Source organism: Physeter macrocephalus, chromosome 11 (genome assembly GCF_002837175.3).
Source record: "Physeter macrocephalus isolate SW-GA chromosome 11, ASM283717v5, whole genome shotgun sequence".
Lineage (NCBI taxonomy): Eukaryota > Metazoa > Chordata > Mammalia > Artiodactyla > Physeteridae > Physeter > Physeter macrocephalus.
The window spans coordinates 127,508,854-127,536,167 of record NC_041224.1 but is presented as its reverse complement, the minus strand read 5'-3'; the positions used below and the strand labels follow the sequence as shown (position 1 = coordinate 127,536,167).

At 39.3% G+C, this 27,314-nt stretch overlaps 2 protein-coding genes across 2 annotated transcripts in view; one reads left to right on the top strand and one right to left on the bottom strand.

Annotated features, from left to right (window-relative positions):
- Nucleotides 1–1,696, bottom strand: part of DORIP1 (dopamine receptor interacting protein 1) — a 9,755-nt gene extending 8,059 nt beyond the window's left edge. Inside the window, exon 1 of the mRNA XM_007112786.3 lies at nucleotides 1,610–1,696. The gene's annotated coding sequence lies outside the window, so the exon portion shown is untranslated. The remainder of the gene's footprint in view (nucleotides 1–1,609) is intronic.
- LOC114487178 (zinc finger protein ZIC 5-like) lies at nucleotides 1,427–27,314 on the top strand. The gene is made up of 5 exons (XM_028495972.2): nucleotides 1,427–1,988; nucleotides 3,044–3,080; nucleotides 5,716–5,788; nucleotides 25,338–25,414; nucleotides 27,151–27,314. The coding sequence occupies exons 1-3, from the start codon at nucleotides 1,532–1,534 to the stop codon at nucleotides 5,717–5,719; spliced, it is 498 nt and encodes a 165-aa protein (XP_028351773.1). The 5' UTR covers nucleotides 1,427–1,531; the 3' UTR covers nucleotides 5,720–5,788; nucleotides 25,338–25,414; nucleotides 27,151–27,314.

Sequence of the window (27,314 nt, the reverse complement as noted above, 5' to 3'; positions counted from 1 at the left end):
ATTTGGGACAAACACATGTCTAAACTAAAAACATCACAGGGTTTTCCAATATGTTTCATCCTTCCGTTTTCATGAAAACGGGAAGCATCTGACGAATAGGAACAGAGAAATTAGTGACTGAGGTCAGTGTCTTACTTGTCTTTTCAAGTGCCACATCCTCCCAAGCTCAATAGGAATCCAACACTCAGTGCTGCAGACCTATGTGTTTTGTGTGAAAAATTAAGTTCAAACCGATTTTGTGACACTAGCAGATGAAAAATTCAGTTTTACCACACACACAGAGTATTTTTGACTTAGGCAAGATACTGTGGACTCTAAAATATTTAACACTATATTTAGCCTGAAGTGTAGATGTTTATATATAGTTGCTAACATGTGGGCTCTAGTTAACCACTTAGGAATAAGAGGGAGTGGAAAATTTAGAGCCTATGAAACACAAACTCAGTTTCTTCTAAATGAAGAAGAAATGCTTCTGAGCATATTTTTTAAAAATCACAAGGCATTTAAATACTTTAAAAATGAAAATAACTTTCTTCATGGTTTGACTGATTTCTGTTGCATTTTAAAGAACTCTGTAGCAAGGTCATATGATTAAGAGCCTGAGTTCAGATTCCTAAATGTTGCACTGGAAAGGAACTGTAAATTTCTGTAGTATTTTTTGCCAAATTATCTTTTAGACATAACCAAATGAGTAACTTTAGCTCTGTAAAGCAAGTTACACTCTAAGAGAATTAAACTACAATTATATATGTATATTAAAAAATATATACACATACATAAAATGAAATTAATTTCTTTAGCCTTTTTCTGGGGGAAAAAAAAGGAGGTAAGAGAGGATGGAAAGAATTATAAGACAGGGTAGCTTCTGCAGTACCGTGGTGATTTGTTACAAAGTAAATTACCCCCCCCCCAAAAAAAAGGGGGCTAAAAGAGAGGGGAAAATGGCTGCAAAGAGCTTTACTTAAAATTGTCTTAAGTTTTGGCCACACCGTCAAAAACATCGTTTAGAAACCCTGGAGAAGGTATTCTGCTGGCTTTTTTCCCCTGCCTCAACAGGCCCTCCAGTTTGAATAAATCTGGAAAACTCCCTGGACTTCTACTTCCTTGGCAAAATGACACATTTCTTCTGCAGTCGTTTCCAAGGGTGACAATCTGTACTCCACGCAGGTCGTGAGAACCAGACCATTTGCCCAAGGCATTGAGTGCCGGACGCCCTAACAGCTCGGGGGTCCCAAGGGTACCCTCCCGAGTCAGCGCCCCAAAATAATCTGGAAAACGGCCCTGCGCTCCCGCTCGAAGCAGCTCCGGGCTGGGCGCAGGGACGGGCTGGGCGCGAGGTGGGCGCTCACCTCCGCCCCCCGCACTCCGGCCACGCCCACCCCGCCCCGGGCCCGCAGCACCGGGGAAGGCCTGGCACTGAGGGCTGGCCGCGCACGGCGGGCGGGTCCCCGAATCTGGAGCCGGTGAAAGGGCTGGGCGTCCCCTGCCCGCCTCCAGGCAGTGGCCCGATGAGCGCCTGGGACTGCGGGTAATGGGCGGGAGGGCCGGGCCGCGGAAGGCGTTCTCACACCGGCCAGTCTCCGTCCACCAGGAAGCCGACTTTTCGTACCTCCCCGGGGACCGAAAACCGCCGGTGCTCCCGCACCCGTCGCCGCCGCCGCTTGCTCATGGAGAGCCCGTGCCGCCGCCGCCGCCGCCTCATCTACTAGAACCTCCGGCAGTCTCGGCCTCCCCCGGCGTGAGCGCTGGGCCCCGGCACAGCCTCCATCGCACTCGCCGCGGCGGCAGCCACAGCAGCTCCAGCGCCCAGGCCCGATCCGACTGGACCCACGGAGCCAGGACCGCGGGACGCGTAGCTTCTTATTACGGAGGAAGATTCGGCCTGACCTCCGCCCCCCTCCCCCCAGCCCCCAGTCCCCAGTGCCCAGTCCCAGTGCCCAGCAGCCTGACGGTGCTGCTGCGCAGGCGCGAGGACGCCCCTGCCAAAAGTGCGTGTGTTGGGTGTATATACAGCTTTCGTATTCGCCCAATGGGAACCAGGATCAGGTGCATGGGGCGGGACCTCGCAGAGAAGGGCGGTGTTCCAGTGTTAGAAAGTGGGTGGGGCAGCCGGAAGTGGGCAGAGTTTGCACGGAGGCGGAACTTTGTTGGCAAACCTGCTTGGCTTCTTGAGGCTTGTATCGTTTTAGGACTTGATTTTGGTTTGCTTCTACGTCTCGTCTTTTAAAATTCTTAACTCAGAAGAGGGAAGCTTTGTTTTCTCCGTAAGTTGTAATTATTCAAGCATTTGATTTAAGTATATATTTAATAAAAAGTTGAGTTAGTGTGTTAAATGCTATTTTTAGTGTTCAAGTTAATAATTGGACAGTCTGCTGTAATTTATAATGGAAGTTAATAACAAATAAATTAGATGGCTTTGGCCCCATTATAGAGATGAAAAAATTGAGTTTTGGAGGTGATAAAGTCCCACACATTTTGACAGCTGGAAATTGAAGCTAGAGCCTCTTAATGCTACAGTCTGTGGACACAACCACTTTTCCTGTTCTGTGGGTCCTAGTTCTTGTATCCTCCCTTAAAGAGTCAAAGCCCACATGGCTCTGCTTCCGGAGAACACAGGCCATCCTGGAAAACTATCTCCACTTGCAATTAGAAATAGGGATGCTGTTGAGATACTCCCCATCCTGCCGTGCAACAGAAAATGATTGTCTGGAAAGTGAAGCTCAACCTCCAGAATACACAATGCGTAGAGTTCAAGGCCAGCCCAAGACATCAGTGTGGTACCCAGTCACAGCAGAGTCTTGGACACCTTCTTGACTAATTTAATGGCCAGCCAGGGCAATGGCAGGGACCTTCCTCTTGGACCTCTCTTGAGGAGTCTAGTGATAGAGGGATGAAACTTCTGGGAGAGAAGCTTGACTCACTCAATATAATTACTGCTGGTGGAGTTGGGAAGAAATGGACACCTCTCAGAGCAGAGGGGGAAGAAAGAGGCTCTGCCCAAAAAGGAAGAATTAATAAATTTGGCAAAATCTGCTCTTTTTAGCTTCCTGGTTTTTCTTATTTCTTATGGCATTTCACAGGTGAGAAAACTGAGGTGCTGATGCGTTAAATAACGAGTGTGTCTGTATTGGAATTCACGTACAAAACGTTCACTCTCAATATTAAAATTATCTTGCAAGGAGAAAGCCCTTTACAGATGTTCATATGTGTGGATTATATATTTAATAGACAATCTCTCACAAGACACAGAATTCATTTTATACTGATTGGGTCATTTTCTAACAGAAAACAGACCCAATAATGGCGACTGTCACCATTTCTGGAGAATATCAGGGAGATGGCTCCTTAAACTGTGCTGAAGCTCGGCTAGGCAGAGGAAGCATGAATTCCTGGCATACTTGGATAATTCACAAAATTCACTGAGACCTTTAACCAAGATTTCCATTCTGCATCCTTTCTACTCCTTTCAAAATCTGACGGCTGAGCTGAAGGTTTTTTTAGACAGCTTAATTGAGATATAATTGACATAATATATGGAGCATATTTAAAGTGTATAAATTGATAAGTTTTTATACATGTATACCCCCTTGAAAACATCACTGTATTCAAGTCAATAAATCCATCATCCTCAAGTTTCCTCACGCACCTTCGTAATTTCTTTCTCTTATCCCTCCATGCCTCCCACACCTAAGCAGCCACTATTTTACTTTTTGTCATTATAGATTCATTTGTCTTTTCTAAAGTTTTACATAAATAGAATCAGACAGTATGTATTACATTTTTTCTGGTCTGGTTTCTTTTACTTAGTGTCATTATCTTGACGTTCATCCATGTTGTTTTGTGTATCAGTAGTTCATTCCTTTTTATTGATGAGTATATTCCATTATATGGATGCACTGCAGTTTGTCATCTGTTGATGGACATTTGGGTTGTGCCTAGTTTGGGGCTATTACCATTAATGCCATTAATGTTGCCATGAACATTTGTGTACAAGTCTTTGTATGGATGTATATTTCCTTTTTCTCTTGGATAAAAATCTAGAAGTGGAATGGTTGAATCATAGGTAGATGTATGTTTAACTTTTTAAGAAACTGCTAAATTTTTTCCAGAGTGGTTGTACCATTTTATAATACATTCCCATCAGGAGTGTATTTGAGTTCCATTTCCTCCATAAAATAAAATGTTTATAAAATGTCCTCATGGACACTTGGTGTAGTCAGTCGTTTGTAATTTGAGCCATTCTAATAGGTGTATAGTGTTATCTTGTTGTGGTTTCAATTTATATTTTCCTAATGACTAATGATGTTGAGCATCTTTTTATGTGCTTATTTGCCATCTGCATATCTTTTTTGTTGAAGTGTCTGCTCAGATCTTTGTTACATTTTTTAAAAATTGGGTTGTTTGTTTTCTTAAATTTTCAGAGTTCTTTATATATTCTGGATACAAATTCTTTGTCAGATACATGCTTCACAAAGATCTTCTCCCAGTATGTGGCTTGTCTTTTCATTCTCTTAATAGTGTTTTTAAGAGCAGAAGTTTTAAATTTTAGTAAAGTCCAATTTATTCTTTTATGAATTATGCTTTTAGTGTCCTTTCTAAGAAATCTTTGCCTAACCTAACTCAAAAAGGCCATTTCCTATGTTTTCTTCTAGAAGTTTTACAGTTTAGGCTATATCTTTAGGTCTATGATGCATTTTGAGTTAACTTTTATTTATGGTATGAGGCATTTTGGTTCGTATTTGTTACACATGGATAACCAATTGTTCCAGCAATATTTGTTGAAAAGGCTATTCTTTTTCCACTGTGTTGCCTTTGTGCTTTGACAGAAATCAGTTGTCCAATATCATTTTATAAACATTTTGTGTTTTATTTGTTCATCATCAACTATGTATAGATCACAGTGTGCTAGCACTGGAGTTATGTATCAGTAGGTACTGTCCAGAGAATAGAGACTAAATATTGCTCACTTAAATAAAATGAGAAATTTATTGGAAGAATGTGAGGTATAATAGGATTTTTTAAAAAGCTGAGCAATTATCAGGTCTCAGCTACCTTGATTCACCCAAAGGGAGGTAGTTCCCCAAAGAACAATGAGACTCCATATTATAGAAGAAGAGTTCCTGGGCAGATGTCTCCTGTAGCAGTGCTTCCCAACTTTTTTTACATCCACACATGATAAATGATCAGAATTGGGCAGTGTGCAAGGATAAACTGATGGAAATTAGGAGGTGTCTATATGGGATGCAGTGAAAAAAATCCATTATTTTTCTTTATATTATGTAATTGTAAGTAAAAGGCAAAGTGTTAGGGAGATATGAAATATTGAATTTATATAAAACATCTCAATAAAATCTAAAAGTTTGATGAGAAACTTGAGCTTGTTTCCATGATATGATTTTTATTTCAAACCTAAGTATAATATATGTATGGAAAAGTGTATACAGTTGTCCCTTGGTATCCATGGGGGATTGGTTCCAGGCCCTCCTCCATCCCTGGGAACACCAAGATCCTTGCATGCTCAAGTTTCTTAAATAAAATGGAGTAGTCTTTGCATATAACCTATGCACATCCTCTTACATACTTTAAATCATATCTAGGTTACGTATAATACCTAATACACTTTAAATGCTATGTAAATAGTTGCCAGTGTGCAACAAATTCATGTTTTCTTCTTGGAACTTTCTGGAACTTAAAAAAAATATTTTTCATCTGCAGTTGACTGAATCTGCAAATGTGGAACCCATGCATATGGAGGACCGACTAATGCAGCTTAATGAATTTTCACAGAGTAAGCACACTGGTTGTATGTTCTAGTCACATATACTTACAGAACTAATCACCCCTAAATTTAGTGGCTTAAAATAACATTTATTTTGCTTATGAATTTGCAATTTGGTCAGGGCTTGGCTGGGATAATTTGAAGGCTGGGGGCTGGCTTCATCAGAAGTTTCCTTTACTTACATGTTTGGCTGTTGATGCTACCTGTTGACTGGAAACTCAGCTATGTCTGTGACTAGAATACCTTCACACGGCCTTTACATGTGACTCCTTGACTTTCGCAAAGCATGGTGACTGGGTACCAAGGGTGAATGTCCCAAGAAAGAGAGCCAGGTGGAAATTCTAGTGCCTTTTCTAACCTAGCATTGGAAGTCATACGTTGTCAGTTCCAATGCATTCTGTTTGCTAGAGGTGAGTCACTAAGACCAGCTGTACTAAACGAGAGGGAATTGGTCTTCATTTTCTGATGGGAGGAGTGTGAAAGGATCTGTGGAGATGTTTTTAAACCACCATACATATCTAAACAGCTCCCTGATCAAGAAACAGAACATTACCAGTGACCCAAACTTGCATTCCTGTCATTACCTGCTGTCCCATGAGTTACCACTCTTTTGATTTTTAAGAGCATAGATTGGTTGTTGCCTGTTTTTGTACATTATATAAATAGAATAATACAATATGTACTTTTCATGTTTAGCTTTTTTCTCTCGACAGTGTGAGATTCATTCATGTTGTTCCATGTAGATTATTCTTATTACTGTTAAGTATTCTATTTTGTAAATAGCACATAATTTTTTGTCCAATTTAAAAATGTCCTTTTAATTTACCTACATATTTACCATTTCTGGTGCCTTTCATTCTTTTGTATAGATCTAACTTTCCATCTGGTATCATTTCACTTCAGCCTGAAGAACTTCCTTTAACGTTTTCTGTAGTACAGATTTGTTATGTTGGTTTTTAAAAATGGCTGTACATTCTTGGACACTTTTTCCACTGAGACATTGGGTCTCTGTCTCCTCCTCTTGAATCTGGGTAGACGAGGGGTTTTTTTGACCTATACAGCACAGCAGAAATGAAACTCTATGACTTTGGAGGCTAGGTCATAAAAGACCATGAGGTTTCTGTCTTATTTACTTGGATACTTGCTCTCAGAGACTTGAACCACCATATGAGAAGCCCACCATGCTGGAGAGACCACGTTCTGGTCAACAGAGCCAGCTAAGCCTAGCAGTCTAGTTATCCCTGCCGTGGTGCCAGATATGTGTGTGAAGCTGTCTTAATCCCTCCAAGCCTCCCATTGGCCAGGTGAATACCACTGAGTAACTTCCTTTGGTAATAGGGGTGGGGCGGGCACAAAACCATTAGCGCTTGACCATAAGCACAAGACCCTGAGAGCGGCAGTTAGAGGTCCCGCTCCGCCAACAATCAGCTCTCAGTGGTCTGCGCAGCAGAGAGTGCAGTGAGAAGGAGATGGTGGCCTTCTCCCCGGGGCCCTCCAGGCCGGCGGGTGAGCTGGGGACCCAGGGACAGGCTGAAGGCTGTGTCCTGCAGAGCTCCAGAGCCCTCACCATGGTCACCCACTGGCCGGGCCCAGACCTTGAAGCAGCAGTGAACCTCTCCCCTATCCGCGCTTCTGTTACGTAAGGCCGGCAGCGGTCTCCATTGGTGTATATGGACCCTGCTATTTAAGGTAACAGCTTTACCCAGCTTCAGTCTCTCCATGCAAATTTCAGAAATTGGTCCAGCTTAGATCAGTTATCTACCCCTAGAAGGTGGCCAAATGTCAGGGTTAAGTTGCAAGGACATTGCACGTCATTACTTCAGGTCCACCTCTGTGGTTGGGGCTATTCTCCAAGAGGGGCAATTGTTGTGAGCTGGGAATTCACCTGATTGGTATTTGTATTCCTATTGATCCTAAATAAATACTTCTCTCCAGTTTAAATGAAAAGCCTGAGGGCCGGCTGAGTCCTGGGCACCTGGCTCCCTCAGTGATGACGGCTGGGTAGGGTCTGGGGACCTGGCCCTGAGGGCACCACCAGCTGAGATCTGCCTCTTCAGCCTGGCCTGGGCACTGGCAGGAGGACCCTGACTGGGTGCTGGACGAATGCTCCTGGGCAAGGTAACCAGCCTGCACAGGGTCCCTCTCTTAGCCAGGGCCTGGACCTTGGAGGGAGAAAGTTGACCCTTGGGATCTTGCCCTTTCTTGTCAGAACAGAGAATAACATTTCTTTTGGTAGAGGTTTACAGGAACATTGTGGCCTGACTATAACCTGACCTCAAAAACAAAAGATCTGACACCAAGAAGTTTGCAACAACTAACCACACCCCTCCCTTCCCTTTCCTATAAAAGAGCTTTGCTGAAAGCTTTCGGGGAATTTGGGGTTTTTAAGACATGAACCAGCTGTCTCATTGCATGACCCTGCAATTAACCTTTATCTGCTCCAAACTCTGACGTTTTGGTATTGTTCGGCCTCACTGTGCATCACTGGGCACACAGACTTGTATTCAATAACACGTTGATGGCACAAAGAATAGAATGAGTACTTAGCTAAAACCTGCGTAAATTCCTGATTTTCTTGATTGTGAGATGTAATAAAATCATTGTTTTTTCATGTATTTTTGGAATAGTTATACAGCATTACATAAGTGGAACAAGATTGGGGGTGCTGTTGTAACAAAAACCTAAAACATGTGGCATTGACTTTGGGACACTATGTCAGGCAGAAGTTGAAAGGGCTTCAAGAAGACTGTTAGTGGAATCCTGATAGGCATCGAGGAGGGTGTCAATAAGGACTTAAAGGAAAATAAGAAAAATGTCATTGGAAGCTCGAGGAAAGGAGACTCTTGTTATGTCATGGCAGATGGTTTAGCAAATGTGATAATGTGGACAATTCGAAAATATATTTAATGAACTGATGGATCTGGCTTAGGAGGTATCCACGCAGAATGTTCAAGGTGTCAACTGTTTTTTGTTTATCTGTGTTTAAACTATGCATAATAATGTATGGGTAGACAAAGCTGTACTAAAGAAGGAATTATTCAATTTTCAAACAAAATTTAGAGGAACTGTGTAGAACCAGATCTGAAAATTAAATGATGTCTTATCCTTAGTTTCTCCCAGTAGAAGATACTCAAAGTAAGATAGAGCCACAGGACAAAGATCAAATCCAAGGCCCTGTTAGAAAAGCATGGACTTAAGGTAGAGATGAAGCCAAGAGTGTGATTGTAAAATCTTTTGTTAAGAGTTCAGAAACAGATAAAAGGCCTTGTAAAGTTCTTAAGTGGTTGTAAACAATAAACAATTGTTTAAACAAACAATTGTTAGACAATAAGGTTTCTAAGAATCTTAAACAAGTCTCCTAAGACTATTAAGGACACTGTCCCACAGCAGCCCAACAGGGAGCCCAAGGTAGAAAAGAACTTATTAGAAGGTATTTGTGTATATGGCTTTTATCTAATAGAATAAATTATAAATTGACTCACAAAAAATCCACAAACTTTTTATATTAGTTATTTTAGCTTTTACTGAGAAAAGCAGACTGTACAAAATGAAAAAAATCTTTTGGACCCTCAAACTTCTGTGGGCAGGAAGCAGGCTGAGTAGGCTACTAAGCTGCAGAAATGGGATAGCTCTATGGAGATGGAAGAATGACTTAGAGGGCAAAACCAAGATCCCGGAGGGAGGAGCCAAAAATCATGGAAAGTCATTCCCAGGGAGCAGGGTTGGGCCTCAACCACAAACAGGTAACATATACTCAGCTGGATTTTAGAATTTCAATGGATTGGTGACTTCCTGTTTTCTTCCTTTAAATGGACATTTATTTATTGCAATTATTCTATGCCTACACTACCACTGTATTTTAGATATGTGTGGGGCAGATAACTTGTTTCTTTAGTTTGCAGGTTTTCAGATCAAGATCTGAACCTAAGAAACTTTATGGAGCTTCATCCATACCTGGGCTTATTAAGATGATAAGATCCTGGAGATCTTAGTTCCCCGACCAGGGATTGAACCTGTGCCCCCTGCAGTGGAAGCATGCAGTCTTAACCCCTGGACCACTAGGGAAGTCCTAGATCCTGGACTTTGAACCTCAGCTTGATGCCATAATGGGATGAGACTTTTGTAGTCTTGGGAAGAGGTGAATATATATTGCATGAGGAAGGAATGAAAATAATTTTTGGCCAGAGAGAAGACAGTGGCAATTTAAAAATCATTTCCACAAATTCTTTGGCATTCCTCCCATCTAGAGAGCTTGTTCTTTCTCTTTAAAATGCATGAGCTTGTGATTGCTTCAACTAATAGGATACAGCAGAAGTAATGCTTTGTGAATTCTGGGTCTAGGTCATAAAAGGCGATGTAGATTCTATCTTATTTGCTAAAACTCTTGCTCTTGAAGCCACTAGGTAAGAAGTCTGACCACACTGAGGTCCCATGTTGGTGAGGCTGCATGTAGGCTCCTTGTGTAACTGAGCAGGACCCTACAGGGCCTTCCTGGGGCAGGCCCTTCCCCAAAATCCTCTGCTTTAGTTCCTCTCTGAAATACCTAGATAATAGTGTCTGATGCACATTTCCTGAGTTGTTTTACAGAGGTGAAAATCCCCCACCAAATGGAAGATGTTACTTGATGACCATGAGCACGTAACCTCCAGACTTGCTGGCGCCTAAGGATAGATAATGTGACATTGCCCTTTTACCTTACCATCAGCCAGTCAGAATTGTGCACGAGCTGATCACATACCCTGTGATCCCCTTCCTTTACCTGGCCTTTAAAAATGCTTTGCTGAAACCCTTCAGGGAGTTTGGTTTTTTTGGGGGCCACGAGTCACCTGTTCCTTGTATGGCCCTGCAATAGCCCTTTTTCTGCTCCAAACTCTGATGTTTTGGTTTGTTTGGCCTCACTGTGCATCTGGCACAGGAACTTGCGCTAACATTCGGTCCATAGTCCCTTCCTAGCCTGGCCTTCTAGCCATCTCTGCCACTGTGCTAGATATGTAAGAGAAGCCATGTATATGAAATCAGATGAGTGAACACCTCCAAGTAAACTCAATTGATGTTAATGGAGAAAAAAGGCTCACCTAACCACATCTTGCATAAATGACTCATATATTGTAAAATACGATTAAATGTGTGATGTTTCAAGCCACAGAGTTTCAGAGTAGTTTATTACCAAGTAATACACAACTGGAACATATGTTGATGATGAATTCTCTCTGCTTTTGTATTTCTGAAAGTATCTTTATTTTTGCCTTAATTTTTAATCATTATTCATTATTGTTGAAATTCTAGATGTAGAATTTAGATAGCCTTTTTCTTTCAGCACCAAGATAATATTCATTTTATTGTTTTCTGACTTGCATTCTTTCTCTTGAGAAGCCAGTGGTAATTCTTACTGACCCTGAGTAAAATACGTCTTTTTTTTTTCTTTTTTTCTGAATGTGCTGAAGATTTTCTCTTTATCTTTGGCTTTCAGAAATTTGATTACGATGTGCTTTTTCCCCCCTTATCCTGCTTTGCTTCATTGAGCTTCTTGGTTCTCTGGTTTTATGTTTTTCATGAAATTTTGAAGAAGAAAATTCCCGTTATCTTGAAAAAAATGTATTTTTCTGTGCCAATGTCTTTCTCTTCCCCAGTTACACATATGGTAGCCACTTAATATTATCTCATAATCCACAAAGGCTCTGTTCATTTTTTTTTTTTTCCAGATGTTTTTCTTCTCTGTGTTTGCTTAGGATCTTTTCAGTTCCCTCTCGACAAGTTTACTTGTCTTCAGCAGAGTCTAATCAGGTGTGAAATCCATTTAGTAAGATTTTCATTTCAGTTATTATATCTTTCCAGTTGTGGAATCTTTTTTCTTTCTTTTTGTACTTAACAATTTAAAAAATTTTTGAGATGTCCTATTTTTCCTTGATTATATTAATGTTTTCCTTTAAATCACTGACTATATTTTTAACAGCTATTATAAAATTCTTGTCTGTAAATTCATCATTTCAGTCACTTCTAGGTTGGTTTCTATTGAGGGATTTTTTTTCTTAGTTATAGATTATTTTCCTGGTTCTCTACATGCCTAGTAATTTTTAAAGTATGCTCTTCAAAATGAATGCTATCTTGTTAGTCTAGATTTTGTTGTTCTTAGTGGAGTGTTTTCTTCTGGCAGACAGTTAACTTACATATCAGTTTGATTCTTTGGAAGCTTTTTTTTTTAAGTTCAATTTTGAGATAATTATACATTTATATGCACTTGTAAGAAATAGCACAGAGACCTCTCATGAACCTTCGGCTAGTTTACCCTAATGGTAACATCTTGCACAACTATAGTACAATATTACAACCTGTAAATTTATATCGATAACAACCTAGTGACCTTATTCAGATTTCATCAGTTTTACATGCACTTATATGTGTGTGTGTGTGTGTGTGTGTACATTTAGTTCCATGCAGTTTTATCACATGTGTAGATTTGTGTGACTCCCAACACAATCAAGATACACAACAGTTCCATCACAAGAATCTCTTGTGATATTCTTTAACCACCACAGTGGGTTTTTCACTCAGCATATTTCTCTTGAGATTTATCCAAGTTGTTGTGTGTATCAATAGTTCATTCCTTTTTATTACTAAATAGTATTCCATGTTATGGTTATACTACAGGTTACCCATACATGTGTTGAAGGACATTTGAGTTTTTTTACATGTTTTAGTAATTATGAATAAAGCTGCTATGAACATTTGTGTATGGGTTTTTGTGTGTACATAGTTTTCATTTCTCTGAGCTAAATACCTAAGAGTGCAGCTGCTGGGTCATTGGTAACTTCATATATAGTTTTGTAAGAAACTGTCATACTTTTTTTTCTAGAGTGGTTGTACCATTTTACAATCTCACAAGCAATGTATGAGCGATCCAGTTTCTCCAAATTCTCACCAGCATTTGGTGTTATAACTATACATTTTATTTTAGCCATTCTCATAGATGTATAGTACTATCTCAATGTGGTTTTCATTAGTGTTTCCCTAATGGCCAGTGATATTGAACATCTTTTCATGTGCTTATTTGCCATCTGTATATCCTCTTCAGTAAAATGTCTGTTCATGTCTGTTCCCCATTTTCTAATTGGATTGTTTGTTGTCTTTTTTTTTTTTTTTTTTTTTTTACTGTTTTTGAGAGCTCTTTGTATATTCTAGATTCAAACCTTTGTAGGATTTGTGGTTTAAAAATATTTTCTGCCAGTCTTTATCTTGTCATTTCATCCTTTTAACAGGGTTTTTCACAGGGCAAAAGTTTTAAATTTTGATGTGGCCCAATTTATCAATTTTTTATGTCACAAATTATGCTTTTGTTATCAAGTCTAAGAACTCTTTGCCTAGCCTTACCTCCCAAAGATTTTTCCTATGTTTTTTCCAAACTTTTAAATAATTCTGTGTTTTATATTTAAGTCCAAAATCCATTTTAAATTAATTTTTATATTACATGTGAGTTTTAAGTCAAGGTTCATCTTTTTGTGTCTACATGTCCAATTGTTCTGGCACCATTTATTGAAAAAAGGCTATTCTTTCTCCACTGAAATGCTTTTGCAACTTTGTCAAAAATCAGTTGGGGATAACTGTATGGGTCCATTTCTGGGTTCTCTATTCTGTTCTATTGATTTGTATGTCTATCCCTCTGCCAATACCACACTGTCTTGATTAGTATAGCTATGTAGTGATACAGCTGTATGGCATGCAAAAAAAGTTAATAGACCCATCACTGCTGTCCTTAGAAAGATCTGCTTCCAAGGTTGGCCCTTGGCTAGCATCTGGAAATTAGGATTTCAGGAGGACTTTCCTAACTGATAATGACCACCCTAACTGATAAGAGTAGCTCATTGTGCCTAAACTGTGTAAACAATGATGGTTTATGCTGAACACCTGCTTTCCTTCTGCGACTCTGGAATTTTGGATTGTGCTAGGCAGAGTGTGCTATGTGACTAGTCCCCATTAAAAGCCTTGGCACTGAGTCTCTAATGAGATTCTCTGGTAGACAATATTTCACATGTGTTATCATCACTTGTTACTGGAAAAATTATCAAGTCCTGTGACTCTAGTGGGAGAGGACTCTTGGAAACTCCCTACCCTGCTGATGAGATCCCTGTGCTTAATTTGTTTTATTGAGATATAATTGACATAACGTCATATTTTCAGGTATACACATAATGACTTGGTATTTATATATATTGCAGAATGATCACCACAATAGTCTAGTTAACATCCATCACTATACACAGTTAAAGATTTTTTCCCCCCTCTACTTAATTTTTCAAGAGTGTAAGCAGAACTGGAAATACCTTCTTGTCAGTCTTCAATCCTAGAAGAGATTGACTGAAGGAGTATAATCAGGTTCAAGCTATAGAAATTACCTGATTACTGCTTGGTCCCTCTGTGGTGATCTGTCTCCTGATTTTATACCCAAGGTGATCCCAGTGATGTTATATGATCACTAGTTTTCCTTTTTATTTGAAGTCCTTAGAGGGGTCTTCCTTTAGGACATGATAATATGAAACAGCAAAAATGCAAAGATTCCCACAACTGCTCAGGATATAAAGACTGTAGAACATCTGTCCCTTGACATAACATATAAATTATCCTGTGAAAGTGATTGGCCTAAACTTTGCTGAACCATGCTGTCATAGTGCCAGTTTTAAATGAGTATATTCAGATGTAAAAGAATCATTATGACATTGCAAATGGCCAAAAAGTGCCCTGCCTGTCCCACCACACTGCCTTATAGGATTGTCCAAGGGGCTCCTGGCCGGAGGTTTCCTGTATCACCAACTTGGAACTGAGCCTTGATGTCATTGTTTTAAAAAGATGCTTTTTCTTTGCACTTGGTAAAATATATTAGTTTACCAATTTGTACTGGTACAGATTTAAAAGGTTGGAGATGTAAAGAGATGTAGGAACATGGCTTGGCCTTGCTGTGTGCCATTTAATACAGAAATTTGCATTAGATGTCCATGACTACCCACTCTGGTTCTTATGCTGGTTTCATGATAGAGAACTAAAGGATCATTAAACCTGTATATATATACCCCCCACACACACATTTGTGATTATAATACTCCTCCCAGTAATGATTTCTATCAGTAGAATTAAGAAAAATCAATACATGCTATAAAAGTGTTTTTAAAATATTCTACTGATTTTTCTATTGGGAGAAACAGAGTTTAATTGTGGTCAGTGTGGGGAAACCTACCTGTTTCCTTTATAGGATTCTAGACTGAAAGATCCATGCAATTCAAATAGGAGAAAGCCAATTTAGAATTTGAAGTTTGTTTTTTTTGTAATAGAATAGATTAGTGGTTGTCCATACTGGCTAGGCTTCAGAATTATTTGTGGAGTTAAAAACAAAAATACAGATGTGAGGATTACACCCCTAAAGATGCTGAAATAGTAATTTTTAGGGGCCTAAAAATAGTAGGTTGGGGCCTAAAAATCTGTATTTTAAAAAAGCTTTTTAGGTAACAGCTCTGTTTCCTGGTTTGAGAACGACACAGAGATGGAATATACATATTAATTAGTAAGAAGAGTTAGCTTGAAACAAGCCTGTATTAGTCAGGACACTTTGGTTATAAGCAAATGTCAGAAAACCAAACAAGCTTGAGCAAAGTGGGATTCACTGGCTCTGGTAACTGGGAAGTTCAGGGTGGAGCTGGCAGGAGTGCTCCAAGACACTCTACAGGGACTCAAATGATATCATTAGCTTTCTCTCTCCTTTCTTCCTCTCTACCAACAGGTCCTTTCATGTGATGGGAAAGGTGGCTTCTGACAGCTGTAAGCTTTCATTTTTATTGTTCATGATTCAAAAGGAAGAGACATTTCCTCTCCCAGTATCCTTGCATTAAATTGCATGGATGGACTCTGGCCCTGCTTGGCTCATGTAACTTTGACCAGTCACTGTGAAAAGGAGGATGGTCATGTGATTAGCTGGGGGTCAGACAGGGCCCTGTGATGACCAGTTTCATCAGAGCCACATAGGAAGGAGAAGGGGCAGTTTTTCAGTGGAAGAAAGTATGCTGGGGAGGACTTCCCTGGTGGTGCAGGGATTAAGAATCTGCCTGCCAATGCAGGGGACACGGGTTGGAGCCCTGGTCCGGGTAGATCCCACGTGCCATGGAGCAACTAAGCCTGTGTGCCAAAACTACTGAGCCTGCGCTTTAGAGCCCATGAGTCACAACTACTGAACCCACGTGCCACAACTACTGAAGCCTGCACACCTAGAGCCCATGCTCTGCAAAAAGAGAAGCCTCCGCAATGAGAAGCCCGTGAGTAGCCCCCGCTCACCACAACTAGAGAAAGCCCACGTGCAGCAACGAAGACCCAATTCAGCCAAAAATAAATAAAATTTTTTAAAAAGTTATTACAAAACAAAATAGTGACTATAATAGTGCTGTACAATATATCCTTGTTGCTTATCTATTTTATACATAGTAGTTTGTATCTCCTAATCCCATATCCCTATCTTGCACTCCCCTTCTCTCTCCCCACTGGTAATTACTAGTTTGTTTGCTCTATATGTGAGTCCATTTCTAATTTGCTATATTCATTCACTTGTTTTATTTTTTAGATTACACATATGATATCAAACAATATTTGTCTTTGTCTGAATTTTTACTAAGCATAATATTCTCTAGGTCCATCCATGTTGCTGCAAATGGCAGAATTTCATTCTTTTCTATGGCCAGTATTCCATTTTATAAATATACCACATCTTCTTTATCCATTTGTCTGCTGATGGACACTTGGATTGCTTGCATATGTTGCTATTGTAAATAGTGCTGCTATGAACTTGGGAATGCATGTATATTCTCAAATTAGTGTTTTATTTTTTTCCAGATATATATCCAGGAGTCAAATTGCTGGATCATATGGTAGTTCTATTTTTATTTTTTGAGAAACCTCCATACTGTTGTCCATGGTGGCTGCACCAATTTACATTCCCACCAACAGTGTACAAGGGTTCCCTTTTCTTCACATCCTTGCCACATTTGTTATTTGTAGACTTTTTGATGATGGCCATTCTGACAGGTGTGAGGTGATATTGTAGTTTTAGTTTGCATTTCTCTAATAATTGGCAATGTTGGGTATTTTTTCATGTGCCTGTTAGACTTCTGTATGTCTTCTTTGGGAAAATGTCTATTCAGGTCTTCTGCCCATTTTTTGATTGAGTTGTTTGTTATTTTGATATTGAGTTGTGTGAGCTGTTTATATATTTTGAAGATTAACTGCTTGTCAGTCATATCATTTGCAAATATTTTCTCCCATTCAGTAGGTTGTCTTTTTCTTTTGTTGAGGGTTTCCTTTGCTGTGAAAAAGCTTTTAAGTTTAATTAACTCCCACTTGTTTATTTTTGCTTTTATTTCTTTGGCCTTAGGAGACAGATCCAAAAAAAATATTGCTAGGATTTATGTCAAAGAATGGTCTTCCTATGTTCTTTTCTAAGAGTTTTATAGTTTCAGATCTTACATTTAGGTCTTTAATCCATTTTGAGTTTATTTTTGTGTGTGGTTTTATGGAGTGTTCTAATTTCATTCTTTTACATGTAGCTGTCCAGTTTTCCCAGCACCACTTATTAAAGAGACTGTCTATTCTCCATTGTATATTTTTGCTTCCTTTGTTGTAGATCAACTGATCAGAAGTGAGTGGGTATATTCCATTCCATTGGTCTATATGTCTGTTATTGTGCCAGTATTATGCTGTTTTGATTACTGTAGCTTTGTAGTATAATCTGAAGTCAGGGAGGGTGATACCTCCACGTTTGTTCTTTTTTCTCAAGATTGCTTTGGCAATTCAGGGTCTTTTGTGATTCCATATGAATTTTAGGATTATTTGTTCTAGTTCTCTGAAAAATGTCTTGGGTATTTTGATAGGGATTGCCTTAAATCTGTAAATTGCTTTAGGTGGTATGGACATTTTAAAAACATTTACTCTTCCAATCCAAGAGCATGGGCTATCTTTCCATTTCTTTGTATCATTTTCAGTTTCCATCATCAGTGTTTTATAGTTTTCTGGGTATAGGTCTTTCACCTTCTTGGTTAAGTTTATTCCTAGGTATTGAATATTTTATTCTTTTTGATACAATTTCAATGAGATTTTTTTTTACTTTCTCTTTTTGATATTTAATTCTCAGTGTACAGAAAAGCAACAGATTTCTGTGTGTTAATCTCGTATCCTGCAACTTTACAGAATTCATTTATTAGTTCTAATAATTTTTTGGTGGAGACTTTAGGGTTTTCTATATAAAGTATCATGTCATCTGCAAACAGTGACATTTTTAGTTCTTCTCTTCCAATTTGAATGCCTTTTATTTCTTTTTCCTGTCTGCTGTGGCTAGGACTTCCAATGCTATGTTAAATAGAAGTGGTGAGAGCAGGCGTCCTTGTCTTGTTCCTGATTTTAGAGGAAAGGCTTTCAGCTTTTCATCATTGAGTATGATGTTAGCTGTGGGTTTGGCTTAAATGGCCTTAATATCTTGAGATATGTTCCCCCTATACCCACTCTGATTTATGATGAATGAATGTTGAACTTTGTCAAATGCTTTTTCTGCATCTATTGAGATGATCATGTGATTTTTATCCTTCCTTTCATTAATGTGGTGTATCACATTGATTTGCAAATATTTTACCATTCTTGTGTCTCTGGAATAAATTCTACTCGATCTATTCTATGATCCTTTTTATATATTGTTGGATATGATTTGCTAATATTTTGTTGAGGACTTTTGCGTCTTTGTTCATCAAAGATATTGGCCTGTAATTTCCTTTTTTTGTAGTGTCTTTGTCTGGTTTTGGTGTCAGGGTAATGTTGGCCTTGTAGAATGAATTTGGGAGTATTCCATTCTCTTCAATTTTGGGAAATATTTTGAGGAGGATAGGTATTAATTGTTCTTTGTATGTTTGGTAGAATTTCCTTGTGAAGCCATCCAGTTCTGGACTTTTGTTTGCTGGGAGATTTTTTTATTACAAATTCAATTTCACTGCTAGTGATTGATTTGTTCAAGTTCTTTGTTTCTTCTTGTTTCGGTCTTGGCAGGTTGTATATTTCTAGAAATTTGTCCATTTCTTCTAGGTCATCGAATTGTTGGCATATAACTGTTCATAGTATTCTCTTATGATATTTTTTATACCTCTGTAGTATCAGTTTTTATTTCTTCTCTTTCATTTCTTATTTATTTGGGTCCTCTCTCTTTTCTTCTTGGTGAGCCTGACTAAAGGTTTATCAATTTGTTTATCTTGGTTTCATTGATCTTTTCTATTTTTGGTCTCTATTTTATTTATTTCCTCTCTGATCTTTATTATTTCCTTCCTTCTGCTGACTTTAGGCTTTGTTTGTTCTTATTTTTCTAATTCTTTTAGGTGGTAGGTTAAGTTGTTTATTTGAGTTTTTCTTGTATTGCTGTAAACGACCCTCTTAGAATTGCTTTTGCTGCATCCCATAGATTTTGGAAAGTTGTGTTTCAATTTCATTTGCCTCAAGGAATTTTCTGATTTCCTCTTTGACCCATTTTTTTTTTTTTAGGACCATGCTATTTAGTCTCTATGTGTTTGTGTTTTTCCCATTTTTATTCCTGTAATTGATTTCTAGTTTCTTAACATTGTGGTCAGAAAATATGCTTGATTTAATTTCTATCCTCTTAAATGTGTTGAGACTTGTTTTATGGCCTCACATGTGATCTATCCTAGAGAGTGTTCCATGTGCACTTGAAAAGAACATGTATTCTGCTGTTTTTTGATGTAATGTCCTATAGATATCTATTAAGTCCAACTGGTCTATTGTATTATTTAAGACCACTGTTGCCTTATTGATTTTCTGTCTGTATGATCTGTCTGTCCATTGATGCAAGTGGCATGTTAAAGTTCCCTACTATTGTTGTATTATTGTCAATTTCTCCCTTTATGTCTGTAAGTATTTGCTTCATATATTTAGGTGCTCCTTATTGGGTGCACATATGTTAACAATTGTAATATCCACTCCTTGTATTGATCTCTTTGTTATTATATAATGTCCTTCTTTGTTTTTCTTTATAGCCTTTGTTTTAAAGTCTATTTTGTCTGATATGAGTATTTCTATCCCAGCTTCTTGTCATTTCCATTTGCATGAAGTATCTTTTCCCATCCCCTCACTTTCAGTCTGTGTGTCTTTAGTTCTGAAGTGAATCTCTTGTATGCAGCATATAGATGGTTCTTTTTTTTTAAAATCCAATCAGCCACCCTATGTCTTTTGATTGGAGCATTTAGTCCATTGACATTTAAAGTAAAGTATTGATAGGTATGTACTTATTGCCATTTTATTACTTGCTTTCTGGTTGTTTTTGTAATTCTTATCTGTTCATTTTTCTTATTTTTGTTTCTCTCCTTGTGGTTTGATGACTTTCTTTAATAGTATGCTTGTATTCCTTTCTTTTTAGTTTTTGTATATCTATTGTAGGTTTTTGATTTATGGTTACTGTGGGGTTTATATATGTTGACCTATAACTATATCTACTTGTTTTAAGGTAGTCATTTAATTTCACATACATTCTAAAAGATCTACATTTTTTACTTTCCTCCTCCACGTTTTGTGTTTTTGATGTCCTATTTTAAATCTTCATGTTTATCCCTTAACTGTTTATTGTAGTTACAGTTGCTTTTACAATCTTTGTCTTTGTAGTGGCTTATTTAAGTGGTTGATCCTCAGTCTTTACTTTATATTTGCCTTTCCTAGTAAGATTTCCCCTCTCCTATAGCTTCTTTTCCACTTAGAGAAGACCCTTTAACATTTCTTTTAGGGTTGGTTTAGTACTGATGAACTCTTGGTTTTTTGTTTGTCTGAGAAGTTCTTTATCTCTCCTTTGATTTTAAATGATAATCTTTCTGGGTACATGGGGCATTCTTTAACATTAAGCATTTAATTGTATGATGCAAAACTGTTGGGGTCACTGAATTTCAAGCAGGAAATTTGTTTGAGTTCTGGTACAAGTTAAGTGTAGAATATACCTGTTACAATTTGAAAAGTGTATCTTCTCTTAACCCTGATTTTCATGTGTGGTAGGCAGCCTCCTAGAATGGCTTCTAATGATCCCCTCCTCTTGGTATTCACACCCTTATGTCATCTCCTCCTCCTGTGTCTGGGCTGCACCTAATGACTTGCTTCTAATGAAGAGAATGTGCAGAAGTGGTAGGATGTCACTTCCAAGATTGGGTTATAAAAGACTGTGACTTCCAACTTTTTGGCACTTTCTTGCCTTTTTTGCTTTCCTTACTTTGATGAAGGAATCCCCTTTTCTGAGCCCCTTTGTGAGCATTTGTATGTCCTAAATGAGTGCTTCCAAAGAATCTCCTTGGAGGAGGATGTCATCAATGTAATGTCATACCTGTGGTCCTCAAGAAAATTGGATGCAGTTAAGATCTTGCCGGCAAAGATAGTGTGTGATATTAAGGTTGTTGAGGTATCCCATGAGCTGCTGGGTAAAGGCATATTGTTTCCCTTTGGGGGTAAGGCATCTGAGAGGATGTTGAAATAGACACTGAACAGCATATATTAGCTAAATTTATAATAGCAAAATATTTACCAGTTGTTGATTGGATAGAGTCAATAATTTCACTAATATTGTGTATAGGAGCCTTGATGAGTAGGACCACAGCATTTAAGGTTGTGGTAATTCACCATGAGGCACTGTTCATTCTTTCCAAGTTCAAATACAGGCAAAATTGGACTGTTAAATGGAGAAGCAGTGAGGATAATCACCCCCTTCTCTAAATAGGTCTTGTATGATGGATTTTGGTCACTGAGTATTTTAATTTTCAGTAGGCCATGTTAACAATTTTAACAGAGGGAGAGAAGATCCATTGTATCCTACTTTTATCAAATGTCAACAGCTTAATTTAATTTTAACTAATTACTCATTGAGTCAGAGCATTCATGCCCATTATATTATATTTTAGGACAATGCTAAGGCTGTGGGGATTTTAGGCAAGGCAATAGTTCCAATGGTTAAGGTGAGGCATACTTATTTGTCCCCTATTTTATTTTATTTTTATTTATTTATTTTTTTTGCGGTAAGCGGGCCTCTCACTGTTGTGGCCTCTCCCATTGCGGAGCACAGGCTCCGGACGCGCAGGCTCAGCGGCCATGGCTCACGGGCCCAGCTGCTCCGCGGCATGTGGGATCTTCCCGGACCGGGGCACAAACCCGCGTCCCCTACATCGGCAGGCGGACTCTCAACCACTGCACCACCAGGGAAGCCCTGTCCCCTATTTTATACTTGGTAACTCCCCTAAGAGTATAGGGGGTATCTTGTTAAAATGCAGTGAGATCCCTAGTATTGATTAAGTTCATCAAAGTTTGCCAGTTGGTGCACTTTACCAGGTACTGAGTTAATTCAGAACCTGTGTTATATAAGCACAAAAGCCAATCAGTGCCCTTTTATCTTTTTTTGTATAAATTCTTTTGATAAATTTTGGATTTTCATTTTGGCCAAATTGTAGACCTTTGTTTCAGTTTTTTGTTTGTTTATTTCCTTCCCCCATATCCAGCTTCTTTCTTTTAATTTTACTTTTTAATTTATTTTTGGGCTGTGTGTGTGTGTGTGTGTGTGTGTGTGTGTGTGTATTCTTCTAGGGCAGGGGAGATTTCTCCAACCTGCTTGTATTTATGAATTTCTTTTTCCAGAGAGTCTCAAATCAGTATAATCAGGGTTAGGGGTTTCCCCTGTGGCAATGGTTGTTTTATAGGGTTTAAGGATTCCAGTCTTAAGTCAGGTTTGAATTAGCCCCTTTGCTGTGTCTCAAGGATGCCATGGGTGTTTTTTTCCATATAACCCTGAGGATTAGCATCTTAGTTATGACACAGGCACATGCAACACAGCAACAGAAGTATTTAAAGGTCCTGGTGTGCAATTTGCTCTTAGGAGTGAGGACTTCAGCACATCATATAATGGCTGTTTTTTCTCTGTTCTCTCCCTCTCCTTCTCCCTCCTTCCCACCCTATCTGACTGCATAATGACTGTTCTTTCATTTGTCACCACCGTATCCTGCATGCACCATATCAGTCTTTCCCCTGAGCACTTTATATATTGGACACAGTGCCTGGCTGAGATACCACCAGTTGGTAACAGGGTAAGAATCTTTCCCCAGAGCTTAGGATCAGTCACAGCTTCATTCTAAGACACACAGTTCTTATTTGAACTTTCAAACATGCTGAATTTTGTCTGTTTTTGAGATCCTACAAGCTCATCTTGGTAATAACTGATTCTAGAATTATGCCTGAGGCTGCTGTGTGTCTTGGATAATCTCTTGACTTTTATTACAAAGTTTCTCCTTTTAGCCTGGTTATTCCCCACAGAACCTACTGGGCAGATCAGTCTCCAGGTCTGGGCTCTTTCTCCTTCTCATGTTGCCACAAATGTACCTTCCTGCTTGTGCTCCAATTTTAAGCTATAATATTAGTAGCCAACGTTTAATATGTATCACACTACACTAAGAGCTTCTAATATGTAATCCAAATGTCAACTGGGGTGGTAGTTTTAATTCTTGGATATCTAGATAATATTATCTCACATCTCCATTTTATGTCCTATGGAAGCCCAAAGCTCTTCCCATGATAGTACAAATTCTTGTGGTTCTTGATATTCCTCAAAATTGTGTGCTTAATTCAATTTATGGATTATCTTGCTAGCACATGTGTATGTTCTTGCTCCATGCCATGACCCAGATGTAAGAATTAACTCTGCACTCTTGGGACTTCCCTGTGGTCCAGTGGCTAAGACTGCACACTCCCAATGCAGGGGGCCCAGGTTTGATCCCTGGTCAGGGAACTAAGATCCCACATACCGCAACTAAGCTCGCGAGCCACAACTCCTGAGCCCGCGCGCCTCAGCTAGAGAGCCTGCAACTAGAGAGCCCGCGCGCCCCAACGAAGAGCCTGCATGCGGCAACGAAGACCCAGTGCAGCCAAAAATGAATAAATAAATTAATTAATTAAAAAAATAAACTAACTTAAAAACAACCCTCTGCACTCTCAAAGGCATTTTGGTGTACAGTTGACTTCACTCAAGAATTGGGAAGGATGAGGAAGGGTTTATATGTTAGCAATGCAAGAGTTCTAATTAAACACTAGACATTCTCCTTTTTTAGAAAAACTTTGGCATCTTCAGCACTATGACTTTTTTCTAAAACTTTTTATTTTGAAATAATTTCACACTTTCAGAAAAGTTGCTAAAATAACACAAAGTGTTCCTGTACGTCCATGGTTTTCCAAGTCCATCAGGTGCCAGCAATAATTGGTTATAAATTTGTCAGTTTTCCTAAGCCACATTTCCTAAGATTCTAAGCTTAATTCCAGAGTAATCAGAATATATTTAAGATTAAACATTCTATTTAGGGTGGGTCAGAGAATTAGGAAAGCATTACAACCTACTCTTTTCCTTGATATGTCTTGTCCAGACTATGAAGTTCTGGTTTTCCTATCTTTCTCCACCTTTACCCTGGGAGTGGACAGAATCACCTGGGGAGGAGAGGATATTGAGAAAAAAGAAGGGAAATGCTGGGACTATAAACCTCCTTACATGTTCACTGATGACAGGAGAACACCCAGCCTGGTAGCCTAGGTTTGATTGTAGTAGTCTAAGTCTTCCTATACCCCTTGATTAATGAATTGTCTGGGATTGATGGAAAAAAGGAACTAACAGTTTTTGAGATCCTGACAGTCACTGTGTTAAACATTCTACACTTGAAAATGTAGGCAGCTTAGAGCTCCTTTGTATAAAGTCTCTATTTAAAAAGAACCTCAAATAAGTGATTAATTTGTGGTGGTCTTGTAGCTTAAATACAGGACTTTGAGAGACAGAAGGACTGCTGATCTTCTGAGGCTTGCTTTTGGAGCAGGGGAGATGGGAAGTGGGGGAAGTGGTAGAGGACATTGTTGGCAGCAGGATGGGGGGTGGAGGAAGTGAAATCAGCAGCATCGGTGGTGGTGGTGCACAGGCAGTGTGGATGGTAGAAGAGAAATGTTTGTTACAGTCAGCTTTCCTCGGAAAGCAGAGCCAGAGGATAGAACTTGGATGCAGGTAATTTATTTGGGAAGTGATTCTTGGAAGCAGGAGAAAGAAGGGTGATCTTTGCTTGAAATGGCAAGCGGTGGGGCTGAAGTTGAGTCTGAGGTCACAAGGAACTCTCCATCATTTTTATAACTGAAATCTGAGGTGGGCCTTGAAGATGAAACCTGGACCCTGGAGGCATTTACCCTTGTCCACACAGTACTGTGCCCTTACACAGCTCATATTCACATGTATCCCACATTAAGTCCATGGTTTCACTGAGTCTTCAAGGAGATGGCTCCCCTCAGTATCTATGTCAGGCAATATAGTGGGCTAGAAGAACAAGCTTTAGTTTCTGCTGTTGCAGTGGGTCAAAAGGTCATGACTGATATTTTTTTCTTCTCTACCACCCGTTCTTGATTTCTCTTAGTCGGCATTTTGGTGGGTGTCACTTGCTTACTTGGCAGGGTAATCCACACAGATTCTGCCCCTTGGTTGTCTTGCTTTCATCAGGTATTGGTTGCTGCACTTGCCTGCTTGCTGTTATCACTGGACATGAGAGCACCAGAAGACGCAAGTTGATATCCCAGGTACCAATATACATCTCCATGCCCGCATTACATAGCAGCAGTCCTGGTTCTCATTATAATCAGAGTCTATGGCCCCTGCTACATAGTAACATCTTTCATTGTCTGCTGGCCCACTGACGGGTGAGGCTCCCAAAGTGATCAGGTTGCTAATTGTAGTTTCAGGTTCAATGCAGTCCTTGCCATGCCCTCTGGTGGAAATAAAATCCTCTGAGAACCAAAGACCTCTAATCAGAGAGCCCAAGATGGTGGGAAGGGAAGAACACATTCTGTACGTGGAGTCGCTAGGAGTGATGGATGGATGGGCCAATACTACATCCACTCCTTGGTCCTGTACCCATGTATTCAGCTATAGGGCTGCAGATCTCTGTATCAGTCACTGGTTGAATTGCATATACTGCATCCTGGAGAACAGTACCCCTTGTATTGCAGAGTATCAACCCTGAATTTGTGTCTCAGCTGAACTTTAATAGGATGCTCTATAATTCTTTGAGTCTAAGTTGCTTCTGGGTGAGTCTAAGCTCACCCAGAACTTTCCCCCAGAGTTGCTGCTGAAATTAAGGGTAGGCTGAGGGAATGTGACTCAGGCTTTAAAGACATCTGCTATAGGGGAGAACTGTTGGTATTTAAAGTGACCAGAAAAGTTTTGAAGGCTGCCTTAATTTTTGCCTGGGGAAGGGTGTTGATCTAGCCTCACAGATGATGATTTTCCCTAGCTTTATTGAGTAATGATTGACAAAAATTGTACATATTTAAGGTATACAACATGGTGTTTTGATATATGTATACTTTGTGAAATGATTACCATAATCAAGATAATTAACATATCTATTACCTCACATAGTTACCATTTTGTGTGTGTGTGTGTGTGTGTGTGTGTGTGTGTGTGGTGAGAACACTTAAGGTCTACTCTCTTAGCAAATTTCAAGCATACAATATTTATTATTAACTGTAGTCACCATGCTGTACATTAGGTCTCAGAACCTACTCATTTTATAACTGAAAGTTTATAACCTTGACCAACAGCACCTCATTTCCCTCAGCCCCCAGTTGCTGGTAACCACCATTTTACTTTCTGTTTCTATGAGACTTTTTTAGATTCTACACATAGGTGAGATCACACAGTATTTGTTTTTCTGTACCTGGCTTATTTCTCTTAGCATATGTCTCCAGGTTCATCCATGTTGTCACATATGGCAGGATTTCCCTCTTTTTTTAAAAGGCTAAATAATACTCCATTGTGTGTGTATGGTGAATGGATAAAGTGAGAGTGATAGTTCACATATTGTTACCCATTATATACCACATTTTCTTTATCCATTCATTCAATGGCAGACATTTAGGTTGTTTCCATATCTTGGCTATTGTGAATAATGCTGCAGTGAACATGGGTGTGCGGGTATCTTAGTACCTTTGAGATACTGAAATCATTTCCTTTGAATATATACCCAAAAGTGGGATTGCTGGATCATATAGTAGGTTCTATTTTTAATTTTTTGAGGAACCTTCATACTGTTTTCCATAATGGCTGTATCAATTTACATTCCCACCAACAGTGTATAAGGAGTCCCTTTTCTCCACATCCTTGCTAACATTTGTTATCTTTTTGATTTTTTGATAATAGCCATCCTAATAGGTATGTGGTGATAGCTCATTGTGTTTTGTATTTTTTTTTTTTTTTTTTTTTTGCATTATGTGGGCCTCTCACTGTTGTGGCCTCTCCCTTTTGCGGAGCACAGGCCCTGGACGCGCAGGCTCAACGGCCATGGCTCATGGGCCCAGCCGCTCCGCGGCATGTGGGATCCTCCCGGACCGGGGCACGAACCCGTGTCCCCTGCCTTGGCAGGCGGACTCCCAACCACTGCGCCACCAGGTAAGCCCCTCATTGTGGTTTTGATTTGCA

Coding starts and splice junctions, on each gene's coding strand:
- LOC114487178 (XM_028495972.2), top strand. CDS start 1,532: ATGGGCGGGAGGGCCGGGCCGCGGAAGGCGTTCTCACACCGGCCAGTC. Junction 1,989..3,043: donor CGAGGACGCCCCTGCCAAAA/GTGCGTGTGTTG, acceptor TGCTCTTTTTAG/CTTCCTGGTTTTTCTTATTT.